Below are 26954 nucleotides of genomic sequence, written 5' to 3'. Positions count from 1 at the left end.
AACAGTCATGCAGAAGAGCAGGCAGTTTCATTCCTCATGGGCTGCTGATGACACAAAACACATAAACACACACCCTCATAAATCAAACACACAGCAATACCACTACAAAACTCCCATTGTATTATGGGTAAACAAAGCATGAAGACAAATCACTCCCAACAAATCTCAATACACTTCATCACGGTATGTTAACAGGAACACTGATTTATAGGAAAGGTTCAGAATAGAACAGTTTCCAATGTGTGAATTCAGAGCATAAGATTATAATGCTAAATAGGCATTTCTTGAAATTAAACCCATCTTCATGCTTCCTTTTTGCAAGTCATATGGAGTCATACCTAAACCCAGTTAAGCCTTTAACAGCAACAGCCAGATAAAGCCAAAAGGAACTACAAAGAAGACATAAAACTGTTCCGACATATCCTCTGTAAATGTTTAAACATACTCTGCATACCTTTAGCTGCTCTTTGCCAGTGAGTGCAACTAGCTCGTCGTCTCTAAAATCTTCCACAGGGGACGGTGTTTGCTCCAGGATGGGGGGCTGATTGTTCGGCCGTTGGTTTTGCTGAACCTCAGATTTCTCCGGCTGTTGGGGTTCCTAAAGAATTACATAGTTTTAGAATTAGGTTTTTTTTATTATTTTTTTTATTATTCGTCATTGCAACCCATGTGTGATCTTATGTTATGGCTGAACTTTCCCTTTAAAAAGGCAGTAAATAGTGCTACAGATAATCCTGACCAGGTTGCCATGACAACATGCCCCAAAGGCAACGTAATGGTTAGTGACCCATTTCTATAATGTATGTTAACTGAGCAGGGGGCAAGGACCACTTGTTAATGCATACAGTGAGCTAAACAACATTTGACAAACACTGGAGGTCAGGCAGGGTGACCCCATGATCAGTCCTGAGTGATGCAGTGAAGCAGTTTGTGCAATGAAAAAGACCTGCTGTTAATTAATGGTCCACAGTATCAGATTCCTTCAGTAACTCTATTAAATGATGCATGACCGATAATCTTGCATTAGTGGTGTACCTCATGGTTGGTGTTCTTGTTCTGCTCTGTGTCATTGGCTGAGGAAGGTGCCGGTTCTACGGGGCGGCCTTGCGTTGCTCCGTCATCCTGCGAGACAGTCTTGCCCTTCCTCTTCTGCGTCTTTTTCGGCGCCCCCGCACCGTCGCCTTTCGCCCGCTTCTGTCGGAAGCTAGCAAGCTGCGCAGGAAGGACAGCGAGAGGTAGACGGACACATAGGTCAGGACCACTGAGCACCACCACACTATCAGCATGGTGAAACTCAGGGGTCAAGGGTGAGAGAGAACTGGAGTCCAGATTTATCTCCTCAGTTGAAAAAGCATCATTCTGAAATCATTACACAAAGTATAAAAACACAGGAGTACAAGTTGTTGATAGTCCCCGCTGTGGAAAAGAAAATAGATTTGGCAGCCCTTATTTTGATGAGTCAGAGTTGTGCAGCAAAAAAGACAAGTGCCCTGTGAAGCAAGAAGAAATCCCAAACTCAACCCGAAAATAGACTACACCATTGCCTGACAGAGGATCCAAGTTTAAAATGAGGTGACGAAGCTAAATATTCTCAAATCTCCAGAGAGCTACATCAAACCCATGAGAAGAGCAGATTTTAGTGACACACATTGGACAGCCTCTCAGCACGGCAGAAACGGAAAAAGGTTTAAATATATTTTTTAAGTATGCATCCATGTCAGTCAGTCAGTCTTTTCTTTTTCTCGCATGTAGAAAAGTCAATTTTAAAAGACAGAGAAACTGGTTGAAAGGAGTTCTTCGAGGGACCACAAGGTCCTCTCTGAAATCAAAAAAATCTCTGAAATCTGGAAGAAAAAAAATTCTAACCCAAAAAGTTAATTCACAGCGAAATACATCATCCCCAAAACAATCGGGATATTTTGCTTAAATTCCATAGGGATTGATTTGGTAGAAATCCATCTCAGGCAGTTTTTCTCTTTGCAACACATTCCTCTCTTTATCACTGTCCCTCTCTTGCTTGCTCTCTCTCTCTCTCTCTCTGTCTGTCGATCTCTCTTCTTTAAGCAGCTTAAATCAGATTACAGCAGTCCACATTGTGACAGAGACCCTCGTGAATCCCTCCATCAATAACTGACAGTCAATCGTCGATTTCCTTTCTTGTTCGTGGTCAGACCTGTCAATTCTTTCTCATCAGGGCAGTTGCTCTACTGTCCAGATGTAGATCTTGCAGCCTGTGAGCAGCGGCATACTGTGCCAATCTTCTCATCCTAAAACTCTCTTCCACAGCCAACGTACAGCGCAGAGGGATCCACAAACTCTGGATAAGGGATGGCATGTGTCTAGGCTAAGGGAAGAGGGTGGAGACTGTGAGATGCATCCACATGGAGAGGAGGAGACAGGGCTCTGTGTGTGGCAAGCAGCATCAGTGTGTGCATGCTCAATTCAAATTGAGATTGCAGAGCACCGGGAAAGCTACTTGTTGCTTTGTGTGATGAGTCACATGCATGTGCACGACAATACTGTGTGCAAGTGAGCCAATGTTAGTTCTGATAGCATGTTGTATGTTATAAAACCACACTTTGGATGTGCTTTGTTTTCCCATTTAGTGCCATGCAATGCATCCACCATCATACTACCTTCCTCTTTTGGCTGCAAAAACCAAAAGCTTTGCTTAAAACCCATCATTCCCCTGAACGCCACCACATTTCAATCTCTTCCCACCTCCCATTGTTCATCTGCTTTCGTACCCACAATCACTTAAAACCCCAACCCTAAATGTCATTGCATCACCCTGTTCACCGCCTCTGCCTGCTACAAAACACATCACATCTCAGAAAGACATATTAGCCAGATGAGCGTTGTTTAGCCCAAGGACACTTCTGCACTACTGAGAGTCTGACTAACCAGCTGGATGGAGCTCATTGTGGCCACATCGGATGTTCCTGCACCAACTGAATGCTTCTTGTGTGTTCTCAAAAATATCAACACCAAGACGCCTCATGGTATAATTTGTGCAAATTGTATACATACCAGCCATGCTTTGGGTGTGAAAAATAAATCAGAGCTTTTCGGTGCACCCTATACAGTAAAGGCAACTGACAGCACTGCATTACCATAGCAACACCATTCATGTGAGATGCAAGTGCAACATGTTGAACCTCGCCAAATCTCATGGGCTCACTGCACCACCTGATGGTACACCACAGTGAATGCAAGGTGCGCAACTACAATAGACATTGTATTTGCAAATACAAAACATGATTTCCTTTCAAGGTTACAGTCTTCCTAATCTGTATTGCGAGTCATTCCTTTAAAAGCCGTGGGCTTAAATCTCAAAAACTGACAGCAATCATATCATGGCACATAAAAGAAGAAGAAAGCACAGATTTCCCCACCCACGAGAAACAAAACATAAAGCAAGAAGACCTAAATCACAAAGAAATAATGTCCATTAACCCACATCCCATGACAAAGTCAAAGGTCTCTGCCAGTCACCAGTTTCTATACTTACCGACTGGCTTCTGGGCATGTTGGAGGATTTCTGTCATAAGGAATATCAGTTGTTCACAGTTATTTCCTTACTAATATACATCATATTAATGTACTTATCTGTTGAGGGAATTCTACAATGAGCTGGAAGTGAACTACAACATCAAAGAAATGCAATTCAATAAGCTACTCTGAACAGTTTAGTTACCTAGTGTTAGATCTAGTTTTGTTGTCAACACAGGGGAGGCCATTCTTAATTATTGGCCCATTACTAATATGGGCTAGTAGCAATGTTGATAGACTAGTGACATAATGCCAAAGGAGGACACTACATCTTAAGAACATAAAGTCATCTGCTCTTGTAAATGTCACTTAGAAACACCTTTATATTATCTATTTAAAAGCTGTGGGAAGCTGAAAAATAAATTAAATCAGACAAACAAATGTCCCTCTTCTTTGTAGATAAAAGCATCTTCCTGTATCAGAGCTAGGAGGAGCTTCACCTCACTGGTCCATTACCACAACGCTAGTGTTGTGGTAATGGACCAGTGAGGAGCTTCACCTCACTGGTCCATTACCACAACGCTAGTGTTGTTGTTGTAATGGACCAGTGAGGAGCTTCACCTCACTGGTCATTACAACACTAGCGTTGTTGTTGTTGTCATCGATAGTGATCAACGCGCCGCATGTGCGCGGCAAAAGCATAAAGTTACGAGTGACGTCACTCAATTTAACGGACAAATGGAATCCAAGCAACGACAAAAACAAACGCACAACCACAGTGGAGGCGTCTGCAGTTAACAGTGGACAGTCTCAAAGCTACGACAAAAGAGTTGGCCTAGCATCCAGTGTTAGCATTCAGTGTTAGCATCCAGGGTTAGCGTTAAGGGTTAGCTAGCGACAAACCTTCGCTCGTCCCGCTTCTAGTTTCCTCTGCCGTTCCTCGTCGTCCATCTCTTGGCTTGAATCAAACCATTAAAGGTTTCGGACATGCGCCCTGATTCAAACTCAAAAGCACAACAGACCTTAACTTGTGGCATTAAGTTGGCTAAAACAAAATCTTTGAGCTTTCTTGAGACACAACTGTCAACAGAGATGATTCAATATGGCCGCCAAGTTGTCTAAGCTCCGCCCTTATCGAGTTCCTCTGAACGGACGGACCAATCAAATGACTGGCTTCCACATATTCATCCAATGGGGTTTGCGTCGCTGAAATCATTCAAAACTAGAATCTAGTCGACCAATGAAATGGCTCGTTCAAGCCACCAATCTTGGATTGACGGATCTTGTAGCCAATCAGGAGAGGCCAACACAAACCGTTCCTCCACTAACTTCTTTGTTTTGAAAGTGAATGTAGAATGTATGACAACTGAGGTATAGTTGCAATGAAGTATGACTTAAAAACTGGGTTAAAAGGTTTCCATTTATTCAAACCATGACAATTGTCTTGTTTTACAATACCAGTCAAAAGTTTGGACACACCTTCTCATTCAACTACTTTGCAGAATCTAAAATATAAAACATATTCTGGTTTGTTGAGCATTTGTTTGTTGACCACATAATTCCATATGTGTTCCTTCATAGTTTGGATGTCTTCAATATTAATCTACAATGTAGAAAAAAAGAAAAAAAAAGAAAAACCATTGAATGAGAAGGTGTGTCCAAACCTTTGACTGGTACTGTATGTATAGGTTACCTTTAAGAAATACATTAGTTTATCCATATATTTTTAATTGAAAGAAATTCAGAATACAGAGTTAGTTCTAACTAAGCAGAATAAATCTAATAATTAACAGTGCGTGACTGAACCACATTTCGGCACTGAAGCCTGGTTTTTCTTCATGGCCTTAGTCTTTTTAAAAACACAACAATCTATTGCAAATGGGATTTGAATTATTTAGGCGAGGATATTTTATGTTGAAAGTGTCACTCCCTCTTTTCTTTCTCAGCATAGAAACAAGTAGTTATACAGGTCATGGTAAAGTCCCAATGGTAAATGGGTGTGTCCCATGGCAACCACTGTCTGCCTTTAGTCTTGACTCAAACACACAGGTGTACGCTAAATCTGTGTGACTCCAAATGCCAAGATTTCAGGTAAATGAGACATTAATAGCATGTACTTACATTGTATGTTTGTTTAGTATTTAAATCATGCTTATTCCAGCACTTGTGTCATCTTTTAGAATGGCAGTTCTATGGTTGATCAAATGACAAGACTCAAACTCAAACTGGTGGAGAAGGTAGGTGAGAGGCTATAGTCTAGTTTGTTAAGGTGGAAAGATATTGCTTGAATTTATTTTACTTTGGTCATTTAGTATTTTCAAGTGAAAAAGTTCAACATTCTTTTTGTTGTGCTTTTCTTGAAAATTGTATATCAAAATCTTAATTTCAATATTTAATATTGTTTACAATTCTAGAGACTGTTAAACGAAAAGCACAATATGGACGATAGAGCGGAGTCTGCCCAGTCTGCAAGTAAGATAACAAAGACTTCTTTGAGTTTAATAGTTTTGAATTGTGGAAGGTACCATTAATGTTATCCGATACAGATATTTAGCTGATACTAGAATAAATTGCCATGAGAAGTGTCAAATATATTAGGCAGATATGGGTGAAGTTTCTGAGAGAACTTGACTTTGTATGTTCAGGGAGTTATGATGGACATCTAGATCAACTGCACTGTGCACTGAGGCGAAAGCAGGACCTACTGAAAAGACTCCGGGTTTGTACAAAATATTTATCTTTGTATTCATAGAATACAAACTCTTATTTACTGTATTAATATAATTTCTTACGTACCATACATTCAGACAGTGAGATGAAGACTCTTGTCATTGTGTGAAGCATATAATTGTAAGTGTTTTGTTGGCATTTGATATCTTTTGTGCAGGAGCAGCACATATTAGAGGACCTCAACAGACCTCACACCTGGGGAGGGTCACACAAAAAGTACATGTCCCATTTCTTCACTTCCCCTCAGCCGCCTCCACCACTCCTACTCCACCAGCCAGCCCCTGCTCTGTCCTTTCTGACCCCTCCACCGCCTGCCCTGACTCAGCCTCAACGCATCATCCAGCAGACTGTGAGACACTCGGCATTAACCTCAAAATCCCCCCAATCCCCAGATCTGATGTTTCTGTGTGGTCTGTTAAGTGTATTTAATCCTCTTTTCCCCCATCCCGATAACCCTTTTTAGCTTCTATTTTGACCCCTATATTTCCTTTCACATGTTATTAATACTGTCACTGCTATACCAGACTGACTTGCATAAGTTCAAGCAGTGTGAGAATAGTGCAAATTAAATATGAAGAATATGCAATTATTCCCCCCTGCCCTTTATCTCTCTCTGCAGCTCCCCCAGCAGCCTGCCACCATCATACAACAGCTGCCACAACAGCAGCCTCTGATTACTCAGATTACCCCACCGCAGCCCTACCCGGCACCGCGCTCAGGCAGCATCAAAGAGGGTAAGCAACAGCAAACCGAACACTATCCTATTTAAATCTCACTGTATTCAAATATGTGTGTATTTTTCTGTCAGACATGGTGGAATTGATGCTCATGCAAAATGCCCAGATGCACCAGATCATAATGCACAATATGATGCTGAAAGCCACGACTCCTACATCACCACCTGAAGTGCCCCGTTTCTGTGTCCCTCAAACTACATATCTTGGGCAGGTACACAAAAACACACATACCCTCTCTGACAGATAGAGACAAAGCACAAAGCCTGAACTCTGACCCTTTACAAAATGATCATCTGTATTTTCAGGACACTTACTATGGAAACCCTATATTGGTAAGGCCAGATGTTAAACCAAGAGGAAATGCTGTACATCATCATCACTATGGTACTACCCCTGCAGCACCACATCTGCCTCCCATCAGCCACCCCGCATGGCCACCAGAGGTGAGATCTGTCCAATCAGAAAAAGCAGGAGGACATCTACCCTCCATACACCACGTAACAGCCTCTCTAACACTCCCACCACTCGATGGGTAAGGTTCACTTTGTGCACACTTGTATTTTGTGTTTAGTACTTCAACCAATACATTTTTACTGACAAACACATTTTTTTTATGTTCATGTTTTTACAGGACTCAGATTTCTCTCTGACAGTCCCCTGTTGTCTCTAACTGCTTGGCACAGAGCATCTTTTGAAGTGAAGCGCTGACTGCATGAAATTGTCAAACATATAAATACTAAAAGGAACCAAAAAAAAAAATCAGACAGGAACACATTGCATGTGCACTAATGGAATTATGTCTTATTTTCTTGACAATTTCCCAAATGTATCATGTGTGAATGGCAGATAAATAAACCAACTTTTTACAGGCTTGCTAGATGCAACTCTGTCCATGCAGCGATCACACAGATTCATTTGCAATATATGAACAACATAAAAATGTATGTTTACTTGCTATTCAAGTTATATTTGGGGGACATTTATATGTAGCCTATAACCGCATCGCTCCAAGATAAACAGGAGTCCTTGTCCAACAACCACCATCCAAGACATACAACATAATAACTTGACCAAAAAACATTAACAATAAACAAGGTAAAGAGTAACGCGATAAACTAATAATCAACAAACAAATAAAGCAATTCTAATATCAAATGACATTTGGTCAAAGTGATATGTAAATTATAATTGTTGTTAAATTGATGTTGAGAGTTCATTCATATAGCAATTGGAGAAAGAATCGTCGCCCGAACCGGGATTTGAACCCACGTTTTGCATTCAGAAAAAATATCCGATGCTCTGGATGCTCTACCTGCAAAGACATCATCAAAACGGAGAAGACAGGAAGAAAAGATGTCCGATGCTCTGGATGCTCTACCTGCAAAGACCTCATCAAAGAGATTCACAGGAAGAAAAGATATCCGCCCGAACAGGGACTTGAACCCTGGACCCTCAGATTAAAAGTCTGATGCTCTACCGACTGAGCTATCCGGGCTTCGAGAAGTACTGACGTGTGGGTAGCATTAGTACTTGTTGACGTATAGAACACTAATTCTTCACATGTCATTTCATAGAAGTATCCTTGTCCGGTTGTTAGCAGCTAAGACTAGCTAGCGACCTGCATAATGTAGGCTAAGCTAAGCTAATGTTAAATGCAACAGTATATGCATTATTGTCATTTTGTCTTGGTTACTTCTCAATCTACACACAAAACCATTGCACCATTGCCTTGTCTTTAATGGAGGAATTTACAGCTGTACAAAATTGTATTAGACAAGATGTATAAAAAAAACAAACCACATGACTCCAACATCACTACACTGAAACCCTGCATCCAGTGCCAAACAGAAAACCACAAACCTTTATTCACAACGGTCAATCATCATGGCACATCCCTGTGATAAATAAAATAATTAAAATATACAAACATACACATACAAATAAAGTTAAGTGACACCCTCTCCATCAACAGATTATCAAAGTGCATAATTCTTCTTTTAAAGAATTGCGGCTAAATGACAGGAGAACTGGGGAAAGTCATGCTTTGAATTAACAGGATGTGGAGGTTGGTCATTCTTCTTGTGGGTTGAGCTCCAACTCATTAGAAACAATGTGTTTATGATGGTCATGCACTTGTGCTGAGGGTATTTTGTATGGCACAGAAGTCAATGTAAGTGCTTTAAATAGCCTTGTGTTTTTTTGCTGTTCCCTGTTAAAAGAAAAGAAGGTAAACAATAAAAACCTGGGTTGAATCAGATTAGAATGTGATTGCATACAGCATGTCTGGCTACACATCACAACATTTTTATCTTTTGATTGTTTAAATGTAATTAATTAAATGAGCCGAATGATTGTTGATAATAATATTTGTTTACACAGTGAACAGTGTGCGTGAACACCGGGCTACACTGTACAATTCACTACAATCTGTGCAAACTGAGCCAGACTCTGGGAAAGTTTCTCAACATTTTTGGAAAATTCCCATGAACTAAATGCAGAAAGAAATCCAAAAATCCCTCAGGGTTAAAATCGTATTACAGAACGTCAGGTGATTTTTATACTATTAGAGGCCTTCATATGTTTTGCAAAGAGGCGGAATGCAAGCTGAAATACAGAGCACAGGGTAGGAAACATACCCTCCCACTACTGGTACAACAATAGATACACACAATGAAAATCATTGTGTCACCAGCATCGTTTTCAACACAAATTTAGTGAATGCTGTTATTGTTAGAGAGACACAATAAATTCTTTAAATTTCACCTCACGTGCCATCTGATTTGTAAATGAGGGAAAAATATAGTTAACGCAATTAGGATTATTATGATCACATTGTGAGCAAATTGGTATGTATTTTTCTACAGCGGCATAGTGCAAAGGATGAAGTGTTCACAAGTTTTGTTTACATCCCAGTAAAACATGCACTTTCATTATGTAATCTTTTGACATTATAAAAGAGCGTAGCGTAATCTGATGGTATCAATGGCTATTAGAAATAACTTGATCCTGGAGGTCCTCTTCTGATCCACAATTCAGATATTTTCCCTGTTTGCCTGTTTAGGCATGTAGTAAGTCATACGGTATGTTTGAATGGCTGATGGTGCCATCAGTCGTAACTGGACCAGGTGATTTGACCGATTAAGTGTTTGTAGGTTTAATGGTACACCGCTCTTGCACATGTCCATCTCCATCTGTGTCCGATCAGATGGTCAGTCCTGGGAAAAAGTTTTGGACGAAGATGTGTGTCTGGATATCTGTGGAGCTGTGGGACGCTGATACATGTTCACATAGCTTGGTTATGTAATCTAAAGTGAGAGAAGGAGGAAACAAATGTTAATTAACTTGCAGTGCAATCAGGCAAATTAACATCACCCGTCCAATCACTGCATTCACCTTGTGTATGTGAGGAGGCAGGTCATCCTCTGAGCTCTCCTCTGGTAGAGTGTCATGGTGTCTTGGTGCTGCCTGACCCTCCTCTGCCCACCCTCCCATGGGCACACCACGGGCTGACTTCACAACTTTCCCTCCCGCACCAAGAGAGTCTGGAAAACAGAAGGACATAGACAGTGGAGTTAAAAAGCACCAGCAATTAACCCCAAGATTTGCTGCTGCTGTCCACAGTTGACTTAAATAAATATTAAAATACTCTGAAAGCCCTGTAGTTCTCATATTAAGTCATTGTGAGATAAACTAAGATAGAGTTGAGCAAGTATTCAGAGTGAAAAACTTTACTCACTTTTACATCAGGGTTGATAGTGTTTGCTTTTTTTGTACATACTGCATCATCTTGCAATAAAGTATTTCCTGTCCTAAGATTTTTTTATGCAACAAAAGTCATGGGTGCAAAAATAAAAAAAAAGTACATTAAAGACAATAACATTCAAATGCATGTGGTGTGAAAGAATGAAAGATAATCAAAAAGAAAGGTACCTGTATTGGATCCACTATAACGCCGCTGGCCGGCGCTGTGTGATGACGCCCCCCCCTGGCCAAGGGTGGTATTACTGCCGGCTGAAGCTGAAGTGGGAATGGCACTGGGACTGGGAACTGTGGTGGGGAAAGTGTGTGAGCGAGGGAAATGTCTGGAGTGAGGGTTTGGTTCGCTCCTTACTTCATCAGGGATGCTGTCACTGCTTTCGTCACTCTCCTGCCGGTGCCACGTGTGACGGGATAGCTCGCCACGGGACTGCTGCTTGTGTAGCTACAGGGGAAAAGATAAGAAAGGAGGAACAACGGGTAGGACCCAAGAAGGAGAGGATCTGTGAGATATTTAGGGATAAGGAGACAAATGTGGCAACGCAAACTTCATTCAGTTTGTGCATCCTACAGATGTCCTCTACTCTGTTCCCACACATGCTCCCCCACAATTACCTCATGCATGTAAAGTGCATGGATGCTCATCTCAGTGGAGGCGTACTCTGACAGGACCAAACTGGTGAGTTGACCCTCCCATGCACTGCTGCCTGAGCTGACAGTCCGGGCATCCGTCCTGTTTAAAGAGAATGCAAAAATGAGGGGAAAATGTAGACATGAAGAGGAGGTGATAGGGATGACAATAAAGTAAAGAAAGTATTCTTCAGAAGGAGAATGTTCCTACCCAGAGCCTGCCATTGCTTTGCTCATGGTGGACGCGTGGCCTGAAGCCCTGCGAGCTCCACTTAAGCTGCCTCTCAGGTGAAGACTACTGCTGATTGGGGAAAGGGAGCGTAAAGCAGATGCCCCATCACTTAATCCAGCTGCTGCATGATTGGTCAAAGAGCTATCTCTGCCGAAATGAATGGAGGCCAGTGTGGAGGGACCCACCAAAAGGTTTGCAATGAGGCTCCTTGGCTGCAAGAGAGGGAAAGGGCAAGAGACAAGAGAGTAAATCAAATTTGGCCTCTGAGATTTGCAATTTAACTTATGACCACTGTGATACTTAAGCATGAATGTTGGTTTATCGCTGTACCTCAGACTCGGACAGTGAGAGTGGATTTGTGTCAGAAGTAGCCCCTGTGGCCTCTCTGTGAACTCGCTCTTTCAACTGGCTGATGAAGTGTGTGGTCTCCTGGGGAGGCTGCCACTGGGGGTTGGTGATGGCAAAGTGCATCAGAGACAACTCTGTCTTCCCATCCTCTGCCTGCTGGTAGATAGACGCCTCTGTCTTCCCCTCTGACATCCACTGCAGAGGGAGGAGAGAGTGTAAACCCACAGATATTCACACTGACTCTTATTCACTTGTATTTCATATCTAATGTATGTCACAAAGTCTAAAGATAAGACATTTAGGCAGTCCCTCACCGCAGGGTGTCCATGCTGCCTGATGTCCATCTGGGCGAAGGAACAAGTGTCTCCAACCCCGACCACCTCCACAGTGAAGTTTCTGAAGAAATCAATGATCTCCAGAGACTTCCTCCTCAGACAGAAGATCAGGATGATGGGAGTCACCACAGGACTTATCAGCTCCTCTAGAATAAACACCTTGAGGAAACCAGAGGGGAAAGATTGACACTGTACACTCAGCTAGCAATCACATCAAAGGTATGCTGAACCTCTGACTTTTAAGTTGAGCATGTTTTGTAAAATGAATTTTGATAGAAATCTTGAGAAACTGACTTCATGATTTAAGATTAAAAATGCCACCAGCTGGGACCATCTGGGAGTGTAGTGTAAATCTCTTCCACTAACAAATGCCTAGAAAGAGCTTCTCAGCATGGCACTACTGCTTCAGTGGATCTTCTTGAGAGCCAACAGCAGAAATCTTTAAATGTTACTCTCTAGATATGAATGCAAATAACAGAATGACGACAGAGCTCAGCATTAGAGAAAATAAACTGTGTGTATTAAGATAATATTCTCTAGAAAAAAAGCATTTATAAAAATAGATGTTCATAGAGGATTTGACAAATAACTATAAGTCTATTTCACAGCAGGCATTTTGAGTTGTCATAGTAAAAGCAGCACCGATGTAAGTAATAACATTAATGATGGCTTAAATGCATTTATCATCAACGTTAATTAATCACACCTCAGATTTTTTATGTTATGACATGTTCAAATGTCTACCATGTATAAAACACAGTTTTGATAAGTTACTTCCTTTGTAATTACTCTTGATATTTATTCCCAGTTCAGTTTCCATACTCACTGCTTTGTACTGGAAGAGCTGGGAGAACTGGTCACGAGTCTCATATCTATGTGCATTGCCCTGCCAGTGGTCAGGCATGTAGTGGATATGAGCCAGGATAACCCTCAACAGCTGCTCAGGACAAAACACCATGTGCTTATCTGGGATAAATGATCTGAAGAGACAGAGACACAGAGTTGGTGGAAAAGAACTTCAGTTTTACAACCAAAGAGGTTCGAAATCATTGGAAAATATTTAACTATTTTGTGGAAATGTGATTGATAAATAATCCTATAGTTTAGAATCTACCTGTGAAATCTCTGATGGATACTTGAATATCTTGGATTGTTGAATGCACGAAATAAAATTACATTTTCTTTACACAGTTCCAAAAAATCTAATTAATTAAATCAAGAGCTATTAAAAGACTTCGAATACTGGAGAGCTACTTAAGGAAGGAAACCCTCTTATACTCATCAGTTATACAGCAGAATAAGCTGCAGGAGAGCATTAACGGGATTACAAGTCTGGGTAGCTTTAAAGGGGCAATAAAGAAATGGCTCATGGGTAACAGCTAACATCCCACGTAGCTCAAGATCTGTGTCTCATATTCTGATTCTGATGTTTGCCATTTCATATCAGTTCTATAGTGACGATGGTAATAATTTACACCCCCTACTTTACCTCCCCATTTAAACCACAATTGTTGTTGTGAGCATCTGTGTGTTTATAGAGCGCTTTGCTTAAATGAAATAATTAAATCAATTCTGCATGTTTTTTTTAGTTAGATCAGAAAAGCACACAGACTAACTGGGTGACATTAATCCCCTACCGGCAGACTGTGATACAGACTCCAAGCAGTGTGATCGATGAGAGAACATGTTCCACTGCGAGAACATCCTCGTCATAGATTGTCAGTGCGATGAGCACGGCCAGAAGAGACCCGGCGAAAAACGCAACATTTTTGGCAACCACCGTCAGCAGTGGTGAGAGGAAACAGTTCATATACTTGGATGCAGCCTGACGGAAACATAGAAACAAAGGAAGAGGAAGAAAAAAGGGAGAAGTACACTTAATTATTGACTTTACAGGCAGTTAATGAGGGGCACCAGTATAAGTATTAAGAGCATGAAATTAATACAAAACCAAGTTATTGTTAGGGGATGTTTTGCACTGCCACGAAGAGACAAAGTTTTCACATTTATTAAAAATAATAAAGTATTAGAGGACAAGCAATTTGGAGCATTAACTGATCACAGGAGATCAGCTCCTATCGTATCTGACCTTGTATCCTTTGCTGAGGCGTGACATGAGCTCATGGTCCAACTCATTAAAGTGCCGCAGGTAACATCGACCATACAGAGACCAGCATCTCGCTCCCAGAGAACCAGGCTCCCGCTTGATCACCTAGACAACGCACACAACAAACTATGGTCTAGAGCACTAAATGAGAAAGGAGGATGTACAAGGTTTGTGTGTGCATGTGAGCCATTTACCTCTGTATAACTAAAGAAGGCGCAGAGAATCTGCCACACCAGAATGACTGGACACAGCAGCAGATTGGCAATCCCAATCCACAGGATTCGGGATGCCAGCCTGTCTGCCAGCTCAAGCCTGTTACCTCCTCTCTTGTACTCTGATTTTAGGCTCCACTCATTCTCAAACAGAGAGCCTACAGAGCAACAAAGAAAAAAAAACACAAAGGGAAGTAAAAATAGGACTCCTTTGTAATTCTAAACCTTGACAAATAGGCAAATATATGAGTGTGTGCATGCAAATGGTAAATTGTACCTGAACCTGACACCATAGAAAGAGAGACAAACACAGGCTGTACATATAAAATGAATCACATCATCATCATGGACGCACCTGGCCCCCAGAAGAAGATGAGCTCAAAGTTGTATTTGAGACCCCGGGTGTAGAACACAGACTCCCCAAGTGCAGGAAGTCGAAATCGCACAGGAAGGAGTGATTTATTCACCATGGCAACCTTGAGAAGTGCAGGAAGAACGTTTTGGTTTGAGGTCACATTGTTTTGCTATGTTTGCAAGATATAAATAGACATAAATAGTTCAGCAACCAAACAGGGGTATTAAGACATCACAAATGGGCACACCATGTAGTTTTTAAAGCGGAGGATGCGGTGGTAAATGTCAAGCTCTGTCAGCTCTTTTTTATGGATGCAGATCTGGTGCTCCTTCTGGATCTCCACTATCCTGGCCTGAACCTCTTGCCATGTTGCATAGGGGAGTTCTGACTAAAAAAGAGAAAAAAAACAACATTGAAAGTCAGCTGGTACAATGAATGTATACATTCCCAGCAAAACAAATCTTCAATACTGCTCTAAAAGGAATGTCTTTGTCTGCCTCACCATGGTCATCTTGAGTGCGTTGATGTAGAAAGCTCGTATCTCCCAGTAGCAGCAGACGTTGTAGATGAATTTGACCAGGCGATGTAGCCAAAACACCCCAGAGATTATCAAAACGAAGATCACAAACGCATTATCTCGGATACTGCGGGAGAAGATATTCACTTTTATGATTCAAAGATTTATACATACAACAGCATTGAGGTCTCCAGACAGACAAAAAAAACTCTTAAACATTCATGTTTGAGGTTTTGGTTGTTCTTTATCTTACAAATACAATCATCACATCTACCCTCAGCTACACATTCACAATAGATTTACAATGGCAGTGTCTTTGCACAAGAATTAATCATTAACTAAATATAGTGTCACACTAACCGGGCACTGCAGACATCCACTGGGAGGAAGGCATCAGGCAAGGTGACTTTAGATGAATCAGTGTGATTTACAAACTTGTTGGCAAAGAGTATGTCATAGTCCACACAGTTAGCTAGGAACACTGTGAAGCCAACCACAAACAGCAGTTGACTACATGGAGAAAGAGAGAAGGAGGAGAGAACATACTACGTCAAGCTCCGCCATTTGCAAACTTCTTACAGACAGACACAAGAAACAGAATTCCTGAAGGATAGGATACATACACCAGCTCAAAGATCTCTCCCAGCAGCATACAGGTGAATCCATTCTTCTGGTGCAGATTATAGACGTAATGGATGTTAAGGAATATTGTAAATGGATCTGAGGTTAGCAACACTATTTGTATTTAAACGTTCACGCTGCAAAATCAAAGAAGCACAATCCAGTTGTTACAGACGTTCAGGACACAACACATGAGGAATACATGCCAAATCAATGTAAAAGGATATTCTCTGGAAAAACAGGTCCAGGTTTTCTATATGGTGCCATTGGGCTGCAAAATATTTAGTACAAAATTAGTAACAGTGTTGTTGTTAGGCATCACTATCAGTGTAAAAGAGCAGGGGAGGGAGGAGGGTGTGTGTGATAAGATGATTTGTTTGTGATTTGTGTATGCATGTCATACGTTTGGCTCCCTCAGGCACATGCATCATCAGGTTCTCCTCTCCGGGCGGAGAGTCGCTGTAGGACGCCTCCAGGCGCTGGTACTCGGTGTCAAAGTGCGCCATAGTGACAACAGCTTCTCAAGTAGCTGAGCCCACTGCTACAGACTAGAGCACAGGGAATGGCAGGGAGAAAGGAGGGGAGGGCAAGAGGGATAGAGATGAGACAGACGAGTGGTAAATAGGCCTTAGGAAAAAGGTTTACAGATCATATGATATGTTAATAATCAACTCATTTTGACACTTAGCCTCTATTGAGACCTTAGAAACAACATCCGATTTTGGATTGAATTATCCCCTTTTGAATATTAATCCTTTTAGGTAAATATTTACCTGATCCTTCTGAGGGGAGGTCGGAGGTCAGGATCAGTGATAGAGCAGCAACCCCGGAGCTCGATTCTTGCTGACAAAGGGCTTCAAAACCTGATTAACGAGCAGTCTTCTTTTAGAAAGTCAACTAAACTATCATCACACAGACTAAATTTGAAGAGAGTAGACAAACTTTTGGTATAGAATCTTTGCGTTGCATCCGCCTTCGGCAGTTAGACTGAACAAACTCATGAAGTGAAACTAAAACCAACCAAATAGGTCATTGAAGACCCCAAGATCTGTTAAAGTTGTATCACAGCAAAACGTAAAGGCATCCAGGTAGATAGTAATACCTCCAAAGTTCACATGGAGACTCCACAGATTAAGACTGTATTGACTCAAAAACCAAGATTACATGGGTTTGAGTACAAAGAACATATAAACAATACAATGATGACAAAACAACCACCCAACAAGTCACCCAGCAGGAATTAAGTACAACAAGGGATCAGGGATGACTGTGTTTTAACCATTTGATTACACCACACATCAGGGACTATCAACAGATCTGTAACGTTGAGTTAGTGTTTACTGCAGGTGGGATTATATACTTCAGATCATTGAGAATAAACCTGGTGGTCTTTTAACTGGGGACACTTCTACATATACTGTCTATGGTGTGGCTTATGGCAGTGGCAGAACTGATCTTACCTCCATTGCAGTGCAGTGCATCCAACCCAGCTCTGGTGTTGACTCAACATAAACAGCTGTAAGAAAGAAGAAGAAAGACATTTTCTTTAGTCTCATCTAGGAACATAAACACACTACAGGCTAAACCCAGACGAGAGGAAGGAGAAGCTTTACTGTTGGAAAGGGTCGCTTACAGTCGGAACACAGCAGGAGCAGTGTGTGTTGTTGTTGTCGTGGTGTGACAGCACAGGCCTGCATGGACCACCTACCTCCTCTTCCTCCTCTTCCTCCTCCTCCTCTTCCTCCTCCTCCTCTTCCTCCTCTTCCTCCTCCTCCTCCTCCTCTTCCTCTCTGTCAGATACAACAGTCAATCTGGGACTTGTCTTTCTTTCTGAATGTAAACCCTGCTTTCTTTTCCTTGTCCTTTAGGCCGCCTCTCCAAGTCGGGAGTCAGAAACGAGCCAGTTTCATTTTCGAAACAGCTAGCCGTGTTCCGTCTGTCACAGCTGAGGGACAGGGACGTTTATCCAATCAGAGACAAGGATCCCTGACGGGGTAGGGAGAGCAGCCAATCAGGAGCCGTCAGAGGCGGGCTCTAAGACTGAGCTTTCACAGACATCCACCGACACGCCTGATGACGAGCCTCCATGACGAGCTCCTCCATAGACATCATATAGGTGTCTATGGGCTCCTCTGGCACTGAGGCCTCCATAGACATCATATAGGTGTCTATGGGCTCCTCTGGCACTGAGGCTGCTCTCATTACACCTCATGGTCTCATTACATGTGTTTACTACCCCCTCCTGGTCGTTCTAAGTATCACTACAGTAAGATAAGATAATCCTTTATTATATACCCCCTCCTGGTCGTTCTAAGTATCACTACAGTAAGATAAGATAAGATAAGATAATCCTTTATTATATACCTTTATTATATACCCCCTCCTGGTCGTTTTAAGTATCACTACAGTAAGATAAGATAAGATAAGATAAGATAAGATAATAAGATAATCTTTATTATATACCCCCTCCTGGTCGTTTTAAGTATCACTACAGTAAGATAAGATAAGATAATCCTTTATTATATACCCCCTCCTGGTCGTTCTAAGTATCACTACAGTAAGATAAGATAAGATAAGATAAGATAAGATAATCCTTTATTATATACCCCCTCCTGGTCGTTTTAAGTAACACTACAGTAAGATAAGATAAGATAAGATAATCCCCCCCCCTCCTGGTCGTTTTAAGTATCCTGGTCGTTTTAAGTATCACTACAGTAAGATAAGATAAGATAAGATAATCCTTTATTATATACCCCCTCCTGGTCGTTTTAAGTATCACTACAGTAAGATAAGATAAGATAAGATAAGATAATCCTTTATTATATACCCCCCTCCTGGTCGTTTTAAGTATCACTACAGTAAGATAAGATAAGATAAGATAATAATCCTTTATTATATACCCCTGGTCGTCCTGGTCGTTTTAAGTATCACTACAGTAAGATAAGATAAGATAAGATAATCCTTTATTATATACCCCCTCCTGGTCGTTTTAAGTAACACTACAGTAAGATAAGATAAGATAAGATAATCCTTTATTATATACCCCCTCCTGGTCGTTTTAAGTATCACTACAGTAAGATAAGATAAGATAAGATAAGATAAGATAAGATAATCCTTTATTATATACCCCCTCCTGGTCGTTTTAAGTATCACTACAGTAAGATAAGATAAGATAAGATAAGATAAGATAAGATAAGATAAGATAATCCTTTATTATATACCCCCTCCTGGTCCTGGTCGTTTTTTAAGTATCACTACAGTAAGATAAGATAAGATAATCCTTTATTATATACCCCCTCCTGGTCGTTTTAAGTATCACTACAGTAAGATAAGATAAGATAAGATAAGATAAGATAAGATAAGATAAGATAAGATAAGATAAGATAATCCTTTATTATATACCCCCTCCTGGTCGTTTTAAGTAACACTACAGTAAGATAAGATAAGATAAGATAAGATAAGATAAGATAAGATAATCCTTTATTATATACCCCCTCCTGGTCGTTTTAAGTATCACTACAGTAAGATAAGATAAGATAAGATAAGATAAGATAAGATAAGATAAGATAAGATAAGATAAGATAAGATAAGATAATCCTTTATTATATAAGTAACACTACAGTGCAGTCAGAGGTGCTGATGCTGCTACATGAGGATTCAACATGTACATTCAAAACAATAATATGTGACAATTCCTGTTATTAATACAATATGCAATACAATAGTTTCTGTCTGTATATATAATATGTCAGTTACTGTGGATTCTTTACTGTTTTTTTATTGCTCATTTGCTTATTTATAATACTTATTTTTGATCTTGTTTTTTTACTACGTCTCTTGTTTGCACTATCCTCCATGCTGCTGTAATCCTGTACATTTCCCCGCTGTGGGACTAATAAAGGATTATCTTATTTTATTTTATCTATTACACAGATTTTTTTTATTTGATTTTTGTCAGCTATTATTCTTGTTTTCCATCTTAAAATGAGTCTTTAGAATATGACTTTTGATCAACTAAACGGTATACAGTGAAAGAAATTAAAATAATGGTAACTTTATTTTAATAGAGACAGTAGTCAGGATTTAAAGACCTTAAGATAGTTAATTCTGTGTATTTTTGCTGTAGAGGCCTAAAACAAATGTTGTCCAAAGAGACAGCAGCCATGGATAATATGTGTGCATTTCCCTGCTTAATTGAACACTTGAAATACATTATTTCGATGTCAAATGAAGCTGAGAGCACACCGAGGCAAGGTCCTTATAACCTTCTCCGCAATATTAAAATTCAGACTCAGATTGAGAAATTTGGAATTAACAGGGCAGCGTGATATATTATTTGTCAATAATACTAAATAATGTTATCTCCTAAAGCTGATATATGCCTGTGTATTTCTATGAGCATACAGTAGATGTGTTGATGTAGATGACTCCATAGCGTCAAGATGATACTTTGCAAAATCAAGATCACCTTCTGTCGCTCTCTGTTGTGATGAATATTCATACATGATTGTTAAGACTTGTTAAGAGGGACAGCTGGGCTTTTGTTCACTGTGTCACTGGGTTAGTTACACTGCTACAAATAGGTACATTGCACACAAAGTTAATAATGTAAGAGGTCTGACAGGTCGGCAGCTCTGTGTGCTTTCTTTCTTTTTCTTACACTTCAACAATAAATCTCTCAGTCTCTTTTGCGCTTCCTCTCTTATTCTCTTTTTTTCCCATTATGTAAACTGTTCAGACAGTGTGTCTGTTTGTATGTATGCGTGGATGTGTGTGTGGGTGTGGGTGCAGATTTTTAAAAAAGGGCAGGGGTGTCTTGTGTCAGGGGGAGTCTGTGTAATCTAGTTATTATAGTGATCTGGGTAATTTAATCTGTTCTGATTAGGATTCGTTCAATTTAATCCAGTTGAAAAAGTCTGTCTCAACGGAGCTCAATAGCTGATAAACCACAAACAGTAACTGAGATAAAAGTAATGTAATGTATAATTCAAAGCTACTCACCTCAACCTCTAATTAGACTGTGCTTGCACTGCTTCATTTTATGTTTATTCACTTAATTTGTTAAATTTGTACAGGAAAAGTAAAGGGTACAATTGAAGAGGTTACGGATGATCTAAAGTAGTAGGGATTACATTTCTGGCCTGACTGAGTAAAAACATTTTTGCCCATTTTTCTGAACCCAATAGACAAAATACAACCAATAAGTACATAGCATTGACATATTATAAATAAGTTCTTTAGATCAAAAATGAAGCTAAAGCTAGAGTTAGAGCTCATCACTCTTTCTCCCTAAATTAGTTTTTTTTATGCCAAATGTTAATTTACTGTTAAATTCCTTATTGCGACACTCATAACCTGTGTTGTATGTTAGGATTCTGGACTGTTGTGTCTGCATGTGTGTGTGTGAGCATGATAGCGCTCTGCTGCAGGCTATAGCTGGCTTATTAAATTAACCCACTGTCTGTCGGGAATTAGGGGGGTTGCATTGACAGCTAATTTGGTCCAAAGACTAGCTGTCATGCTGCCATGGGTGGTGCTGGGATAGCAGGGGTGGGGGTGGGGTGTGGCAAGTGGGGAAGCCGGGGAGGGGGGCAGGGAAAAGGGAATCAGGATGAAGTCATCTCTCTATTTAATCAGATCAAGCCCCTTCCTCCTGTGCTTGCACCAATGTGAACCCAACACAGCAGGTAGGGAATCTATACACACACATGCACAAACAATTTACACAGTTTGCAACATTGGACTCCTTAAAAATTAAAAATTAATCGTTGCTTGTCTTCCTCTCCCTGCTGGTACCCCTGGGGCTTTTTTTTTTACAGCAGCCCTAATTGTCCCACTTCCTGTAGATCTTGGGGAATATACAATCGATCGCTGTCTTCATCTATTGCTGTTATCGTATCAAGGAATTATCTTTAAATTAGGCAGATCATGATTCAGTTGTTATCTAAATTATGTCAATTTATAGTTACTGTAGACAGGATTTTAGGAATCCTGAGTCTTCCGACCCCTACATTTTAAACTAAATCTTTTATTTTTCAAATGTCATTTATTCTGTCTACTGTCTCAATTATATGTCCCAGCATGACAGCCTACTGTTTCAAAGCTTTTTCTTAAGTGTCGGGAAGAAATTCTGGTGGAGAAATATCGAATCTTAAACAGGGCTGGATATTAAAACTCAATAAATCTTTATATTTAACACTTATACCTTGAGAAGTTGGTATTTTTTATCAAATGAAAGAAAAGAGTCAAAAAGTATATTTACATCCTCCAAAACAAAACTATATGATAGGCACTTATATCAACCGGCCTCAAAATACCACCCATTTGTGTTTAGTGTTCAACTGTGAAATGTATATTCCCCTTAAATATTCCTCAGCTAAATGCTTCAACTGCAATTTTGCAAACCTGAAAATTGACACATTTGGAAGGAGGTTGTCTGTTCATGCCACATGTATTTTGACCCGTATTGTACACCCTTTGTAGTCCCTTACTTCCCCTGACAGATGTTTTGGACACTTGTGGACAGAAAAAAACACACTCACACACAGAAGGAATCAGTTGAAAATAAATTTCCTGTCCGTGTTTTATTAATCTGGAGATGTTTGACAAGGTTAGATTGTTTTTGTCTGTATGTGGATGAGTGTGTGTGAAAGAAAAAGGGATTACCTAAAAAAAGGAGAGGAGGTCAAGCTTTCATTCATAATATGCTGATATAGCACTGAGTTTTGAAATATTACACAGCTGTATCCGGATAGGAGCAATAACACACACTCCACGGTCTGCTGATAGTACAGTTATAAGTTAAACACCTACATTTTGTTCCATATAAAAGTCGCCTGGTCAGTAACTTCCTTCTAAAATGACCTTCCTTTATCCTCATTTTTTCTGAGAAATGTTATTTAAATCTAAAGCCATGTGTGTTGCATGAGTCATACAGATCGGGTGTCATCATATATGTCACTCTCTGAGTGTGTGTTTTTGTGTCTGTGTGTCTGTAGGGAGGTCTGCAGCAGACATGAAGGCCTGAATCATTGTCTCGTTCGGTATAGCCTACTTGTCCCCAGGGAGTGAACTCTGACACCACTTCATGGATTGTCTCTGATAAGCACCACAGTGGCTGAGCGTCTTTGTATCCTTTATTTCACTTTTTCCACATTTGTATTATAGAGTGGCAATATTTAAATGTTTGTTTTTTATGTATTGATATGATTTTCTATTTTAGCTTAAAAATCAGCATTTCAGATCTTTGTACATCTTTGCACAGCGGTGTCTCTTTGTTCTCTTTGTCTCTTGGTTCTGACTCTCTCTATACTTACTGTATCTCTGTTGTATGTATCGTAAATTAATTAAAGTTAGGGTTCCAGACATGCAGATGTCCATCAGACTTGCTCACTAGACAAAAAGGTTAAAGGTCAAGATCACCAGTTTAGTTGATAATCAATACAGATGTAGAATCGATATGCAAAGATAATGGCATGTGAGGACATATAGAAACCGGCTTCTGGTGGAATCTTAAAATGTACTGCAAAAACATGAGCGTGTTATCACTCTTCTCATCTAACTCTCAGCAGGATGATGTCTATCTATTACTTTAAGAAACCTTACCCTTCACCTTAATAACTTATTCATCCCTCCTTGTAATTTTGGTGGATGTTAATGTTCAATCAGTTTAGGAAAGTCATTTCATTTGATCAAACACAACTCCAGTTCTCTGATAACGAGCGGAGGCATTCAGTTGGTAAGATATTGTATCCATAATTTGACAATTGGAGAAGCTCTCTTTACAAGTGATATTAAAGTTTTTGTGCATAAGTGTTTTGTTTTAATTTGGTATGATGAGAATCTGAGTGATTAATGTTGAAACATAGTGTTGCGACCAGAAGTGTTTGCCCTCCGCCAGCAGAAGTTTAATATTGAGTAATTGAAAGTAAATTAAATTAGAGACTAAGTAGCCTCATCTGCTTGATATAACATTTCCTCAAGAGTGTGAGTGTGAGAGTTTATGTGTGTTTGTGTGTCACTGTGGACCACGTCATAAACCCTAATGTAGATTAATGAAAACCACGTTTAATAAAGCTGCTGCAGTTATTGTTATGATATTTTATGTCTTGCACTGCCAGAATAGCAACTTTGTTAATGTATGATATATTGCAATATAGATTCATATAAGAATGAAGAAGGGCATTAACCAAAAAATATTGTATTCGTTTTATCGCATAACAAGAGACGTCTTTTAATGTATTTTTGATGGGGCATGCTTATATATTATAAGTATTTAAGACCAAACAAAGCATCTTTGTATCTCTGGGACCATTGTAAAAAAAATAAAAGAGAGATTGTTAAAATTTAGCCCCAAGGCCTTTCTTTCTTTGGATTGTACCATTTTACCATTTAACCAGTACAAAGTAAGGTTGAATGCATTTCACACTGAGCTTCTCTGCATCCCTTTGATTCAGCGTGTCCTCTCAGACAGCCATAAACAGATGTGTCTGCAGGGAGGGCGTCGGGTCACAGAGGAGGGACGACTGGAAGAGACAGAGGTTAATAAATGAGCAGAGATTTATGGATGTTAAACTGATTGGCCGTGAAATTGTGAGTGATGCATATCAGCGCTTGGAACATACGACATGCACACACCAGTTACCAGATTCATGTGTTAAATGATATGCTTGTTAACAGTATTTAAGTGTTGTTTGTCCGTTCCATAGATGTGTGCATACAGATGAAGACTCAGCACAGTGCGATGGGTGGCTCTTCAGCAATCTGTCTGCGTTTTCACTTGGAGAACCAGAGGACCTATCGACGATCTGTCCACAACACACATTTCTCTCTGCTTCACAGCCCACACACACATTCAGTGTAACAGTAAGAGGAGAAGGTGACGTCAAGGAGAAAGAGAGAGCGACAGAGAGCTGTGGTCAGATGAGTAAGCAGAGTTCTGCTCCTGACTCGCAGGGAACAAAATCTATCCCACAATTCACTGCTGAGGGTCACTCAGTCCTGGTGTTGTCATGGTAATGAGAATTTAATAGCCCTAGACTTTCTGATGTCCGTGTATTTTAAATGTGTGTTTCAAAGCACTTGTGTGTGTTCCTGTAGACATGTGCATGTTAGATGAGTTGGGTCGATGGCTTTTAGGCTTTTAGGTAATCTCGGACAGCACAACCCCCTTCAGCCTTTCCACTCCAGGGATCTTTCTGTGCAAATTTGTGTCTGTTGAATTTGGTAGCTATTGACTTCCATATAGATCAAACATATGTTTGGAACATTTGTTTCATACATCCTGGAGTACGCGTCAGATTGGGTTTAGTGCAGACAACATGAAGGGTAATACAAGGTTTTGCCTCCTTTTTATTTAAGTTATTTATTGTTTAAAATGCAATTTAAAGGGATACAGACATAGCAGCAAACATCTATTTGCTATTTAGTGGGGTAATGTCTACATTAGAAGAGAATGAAGTTGCTCTCCCTTTGTGTGAGTTGTAATCCGAGCTTCTCCTTGGTGTGTTGACATAGCTGGACCTTGCATGCTTTCAGTGCACATTGTTGCATGTTGTGTCGTGTTAGCATGCCCGACTGGCTAGCTCACAGCCTCCTCTCTGCACTGCGCTCATACACCGGTTCCAGTTTGCATTCAGGTAAACACTGTTAGCTCTGTCAACTGTTTTGCTTTAGTTTGCACTGTTAACGCTGTTAGCGCTGTTTGCTGTGAGCAGCCAGCTCAGCCGTCCCCATGTTTAGAGCCGTTGGGAGGCAATTGAAATGCTCTGAGTCACTGATTTAACGTTTATCAAAGTGACCAACTAATTGATTAATCAACTAATCGTTTCAGCTCTACTTAACACTATTGGAATTGTTCCGGTGTGATAGACCCCTCTCTACTTTAAAACAAATGCTTAAAATAAAAAGAGTTAGGTTTATACATTTGCTACACGTGTTGGTGCATTTGTGATTTTGTGTTTAGCCTATGTCATAACTAGTTATACAGTAAATGCATTGTCTAATCAGAATTTCCCAATACAGGCAGAATATTAATCCCCACTTTTCTCACAAAATGGCCAATGATGTCAGCGACCTTCAGAGCGAGGCCTCATTAAATTTGAAAAGAAACACTTCTGAGAAAACAAGAGAGATAATTTGAGAGTCCTTAATGATTCGTAAGCGTTGCTGCAGGCCATCTAATCCACCTGACAATGCTGTAATCTCTGTTAGTCCTATGTCAACAAACTGGTTCTGGTACCTGAATGCACCACTGCAATCTAACATTGGCAACTGTTTTTAGTACATGTTACTGAATATTCACAGAACTGAACATTCTCTGACAACATTCAATTTAAACATGCTGTTGTGCAACCCTTGTTAAAAAAACCTGGACTTGATCCTACTGTTTTGTCTAATTTCAGACCTATCTCCAAACTGTCTTTTCTGTCAAAAGTCCTGGAAAAGATTGTTCACTGTCAGCTCATGGACTTTATAAATGGACAGAACATTATAGAGATTTTCCAATCTGGTTTTAAAACATTACACAGCACCGAATCAGCGCTGCTTAGAGTTTTTAATGATATATTTTTAGCTACTGACTCTGACCATAGTGTTGTCCTTGTGCTCCTAGATTTGACTGCAGCCTTCGACACAGTAGACCATGACATCCTCATTGCTCGTCTGGAGCAGTGGGTGGGTGTCAGAGGCACAGCACTACAATGGTTCAGGTCTTATTTAACCCAGCGGTCTTTCTGTGTTAGCCTTGCTGAGCATGTGTCCTCCACTGTCCCGCTATTACATGGGGTTCCGCAGGGTTCGGTGCTTGGCCCCCTTTTATTTTCCCTTTATTTACTCCCACTTGGCTCAATTCTTAGGAAGCATGGTATTTCTTTTCATTGCT

General features: G+C 40.2%; 3 protein-coding genes and 1 non-coding gene across 7 annotated transcripts in view; 1 reads left to right on the top strand and 3 right to left on the bottom strand.

Annotated features, from left to right (window-relative positions):
- pcnt (pericentrin) overlaps positions 1-4578 on the bottom strand; it is a 37573-nt gene extending 32995 nt beyond the window's left edge. For both annotated transcript variants that reach the window (XM_054613246.1, XM_054613245.1), the window contains exons 1-3: positions 4396-4578; positions 1036-1212; positions 455-598 (exon numbers count right to left, since the gene is read on the bottom strand). In XM_054613246.1, the coding sequence (XP_054469221.1) occupies positions 455-598; positions 1036-1212; positions 4396-4443 (369 nt within the window). In that variant the 5' untranslated portion in view covers positions 4444-4578. The remainder of the gene's footprint in view (positions 1-454; positions 599-1035; positions 1213-4395) is intronic.
- A 990-nt stretch (positions 4579-5568) lies between these two features.
- Positions 5569-7495, top strand: zgc:112416 (uncharacterized protein LOC550509 homolog). Its single transcript, XM_054613295.1, has 8 exons — positions 5569-5583; positions 5673-5729; positions 5907-5964; positions 6138-6211; positions 6380-6571; positions 6842-6956; positions 7031-7170; positions 7265-7495. Exons 1-8 carry the CDS (start codon positions 5569-5571, stop codon positions 7493-7495), a joined length of 882 nt encoding a protein of 293 aa, XP_054469270.1.
- Positions 7496-8381: 886 nt separating this feature from the next.
- Positions 8382-8454, bottom strand: trnak-uuu (transfer RNA lysine (anticodon UUU)). The gene has a single exon. It is a non-coding gene; the product is annotated as a tRNA-Lys (tRNA).
- A 221-nt stretch (positions 8455-8675) lies between these two features.
- atg9a (ATG9 autophagy related 9 homolog A (S. cerevisiae)) lies at positions 8676-17959 on the bottom strand. Of its 3 annotated transcripts, none has more exons than XM_054613628.1 (21): positions 17686-17959; positions 17533-17588; positions 16846-16935; positions 16476-16620; positions 16300-16343; positions 16075-16139; positions 15812-15961; positions 15437-15578; positions 15182-15322; positions 14935-15055; positions 14562-14737; positions 14350-14472; positions 13898-14085; positions 13087-13240; positions 12240-12419; positions 11908-12120; positions 11557-11789; positions 11331-11448; positions 10890-11160; positions 10353-10501; positions 8676-10264 (listed from the first exon to the last, which is right to left on the bottom strand). In XM_054613628.1, exons 4-21 carry the CDS (start codon positions 16576-16578, stop codon positions 10256-10258), a joined length of 2580 nt encoding a protein of 859 aa, XP_054469603.1. In that variant the 5' UTR covers positions 16579-16620; positions 16846-16935; positions 17533-17588; positions 17686-17959; the 3' UTR covers positions 8676-10255. The 3 variants fall into 3 exon arrangements, with proteins under 3 accessions (XP_054469603.1, XP_054469602.1, XP_054469604.1); XM_054613627.1 differs by having other exon boundaries at positions 17706-17959; XM_054613629.1 differs by having other exon boundaries at positions 17781-17959.
- Positions 17960-26954: the final 8995 nt, after the last annotated feature.

Source organism: Anoplopoma fimbria, chromosome 15, assembly GCF_027596085.1.
Source record: "Anoplopoma fimbria isolate UVic2021 breed Golden Eagle Sablefish chromosome 15, Afim_UVic_2022, whole genome shotgun sequence".
In the NCBI taxonomy this organism is placed as follows: Eukaryota; Metazoa; Chordata; class Actinopteri; order Perciformes; family Anoplopomatidae; genus Anoplopoma; species Anoplopoma fimbria.
The sequence above is the reverse complement of the archived record's forward strand: the minus strand, read 5'-3'. Positions and strand labels throughout refer to the sequence as shown.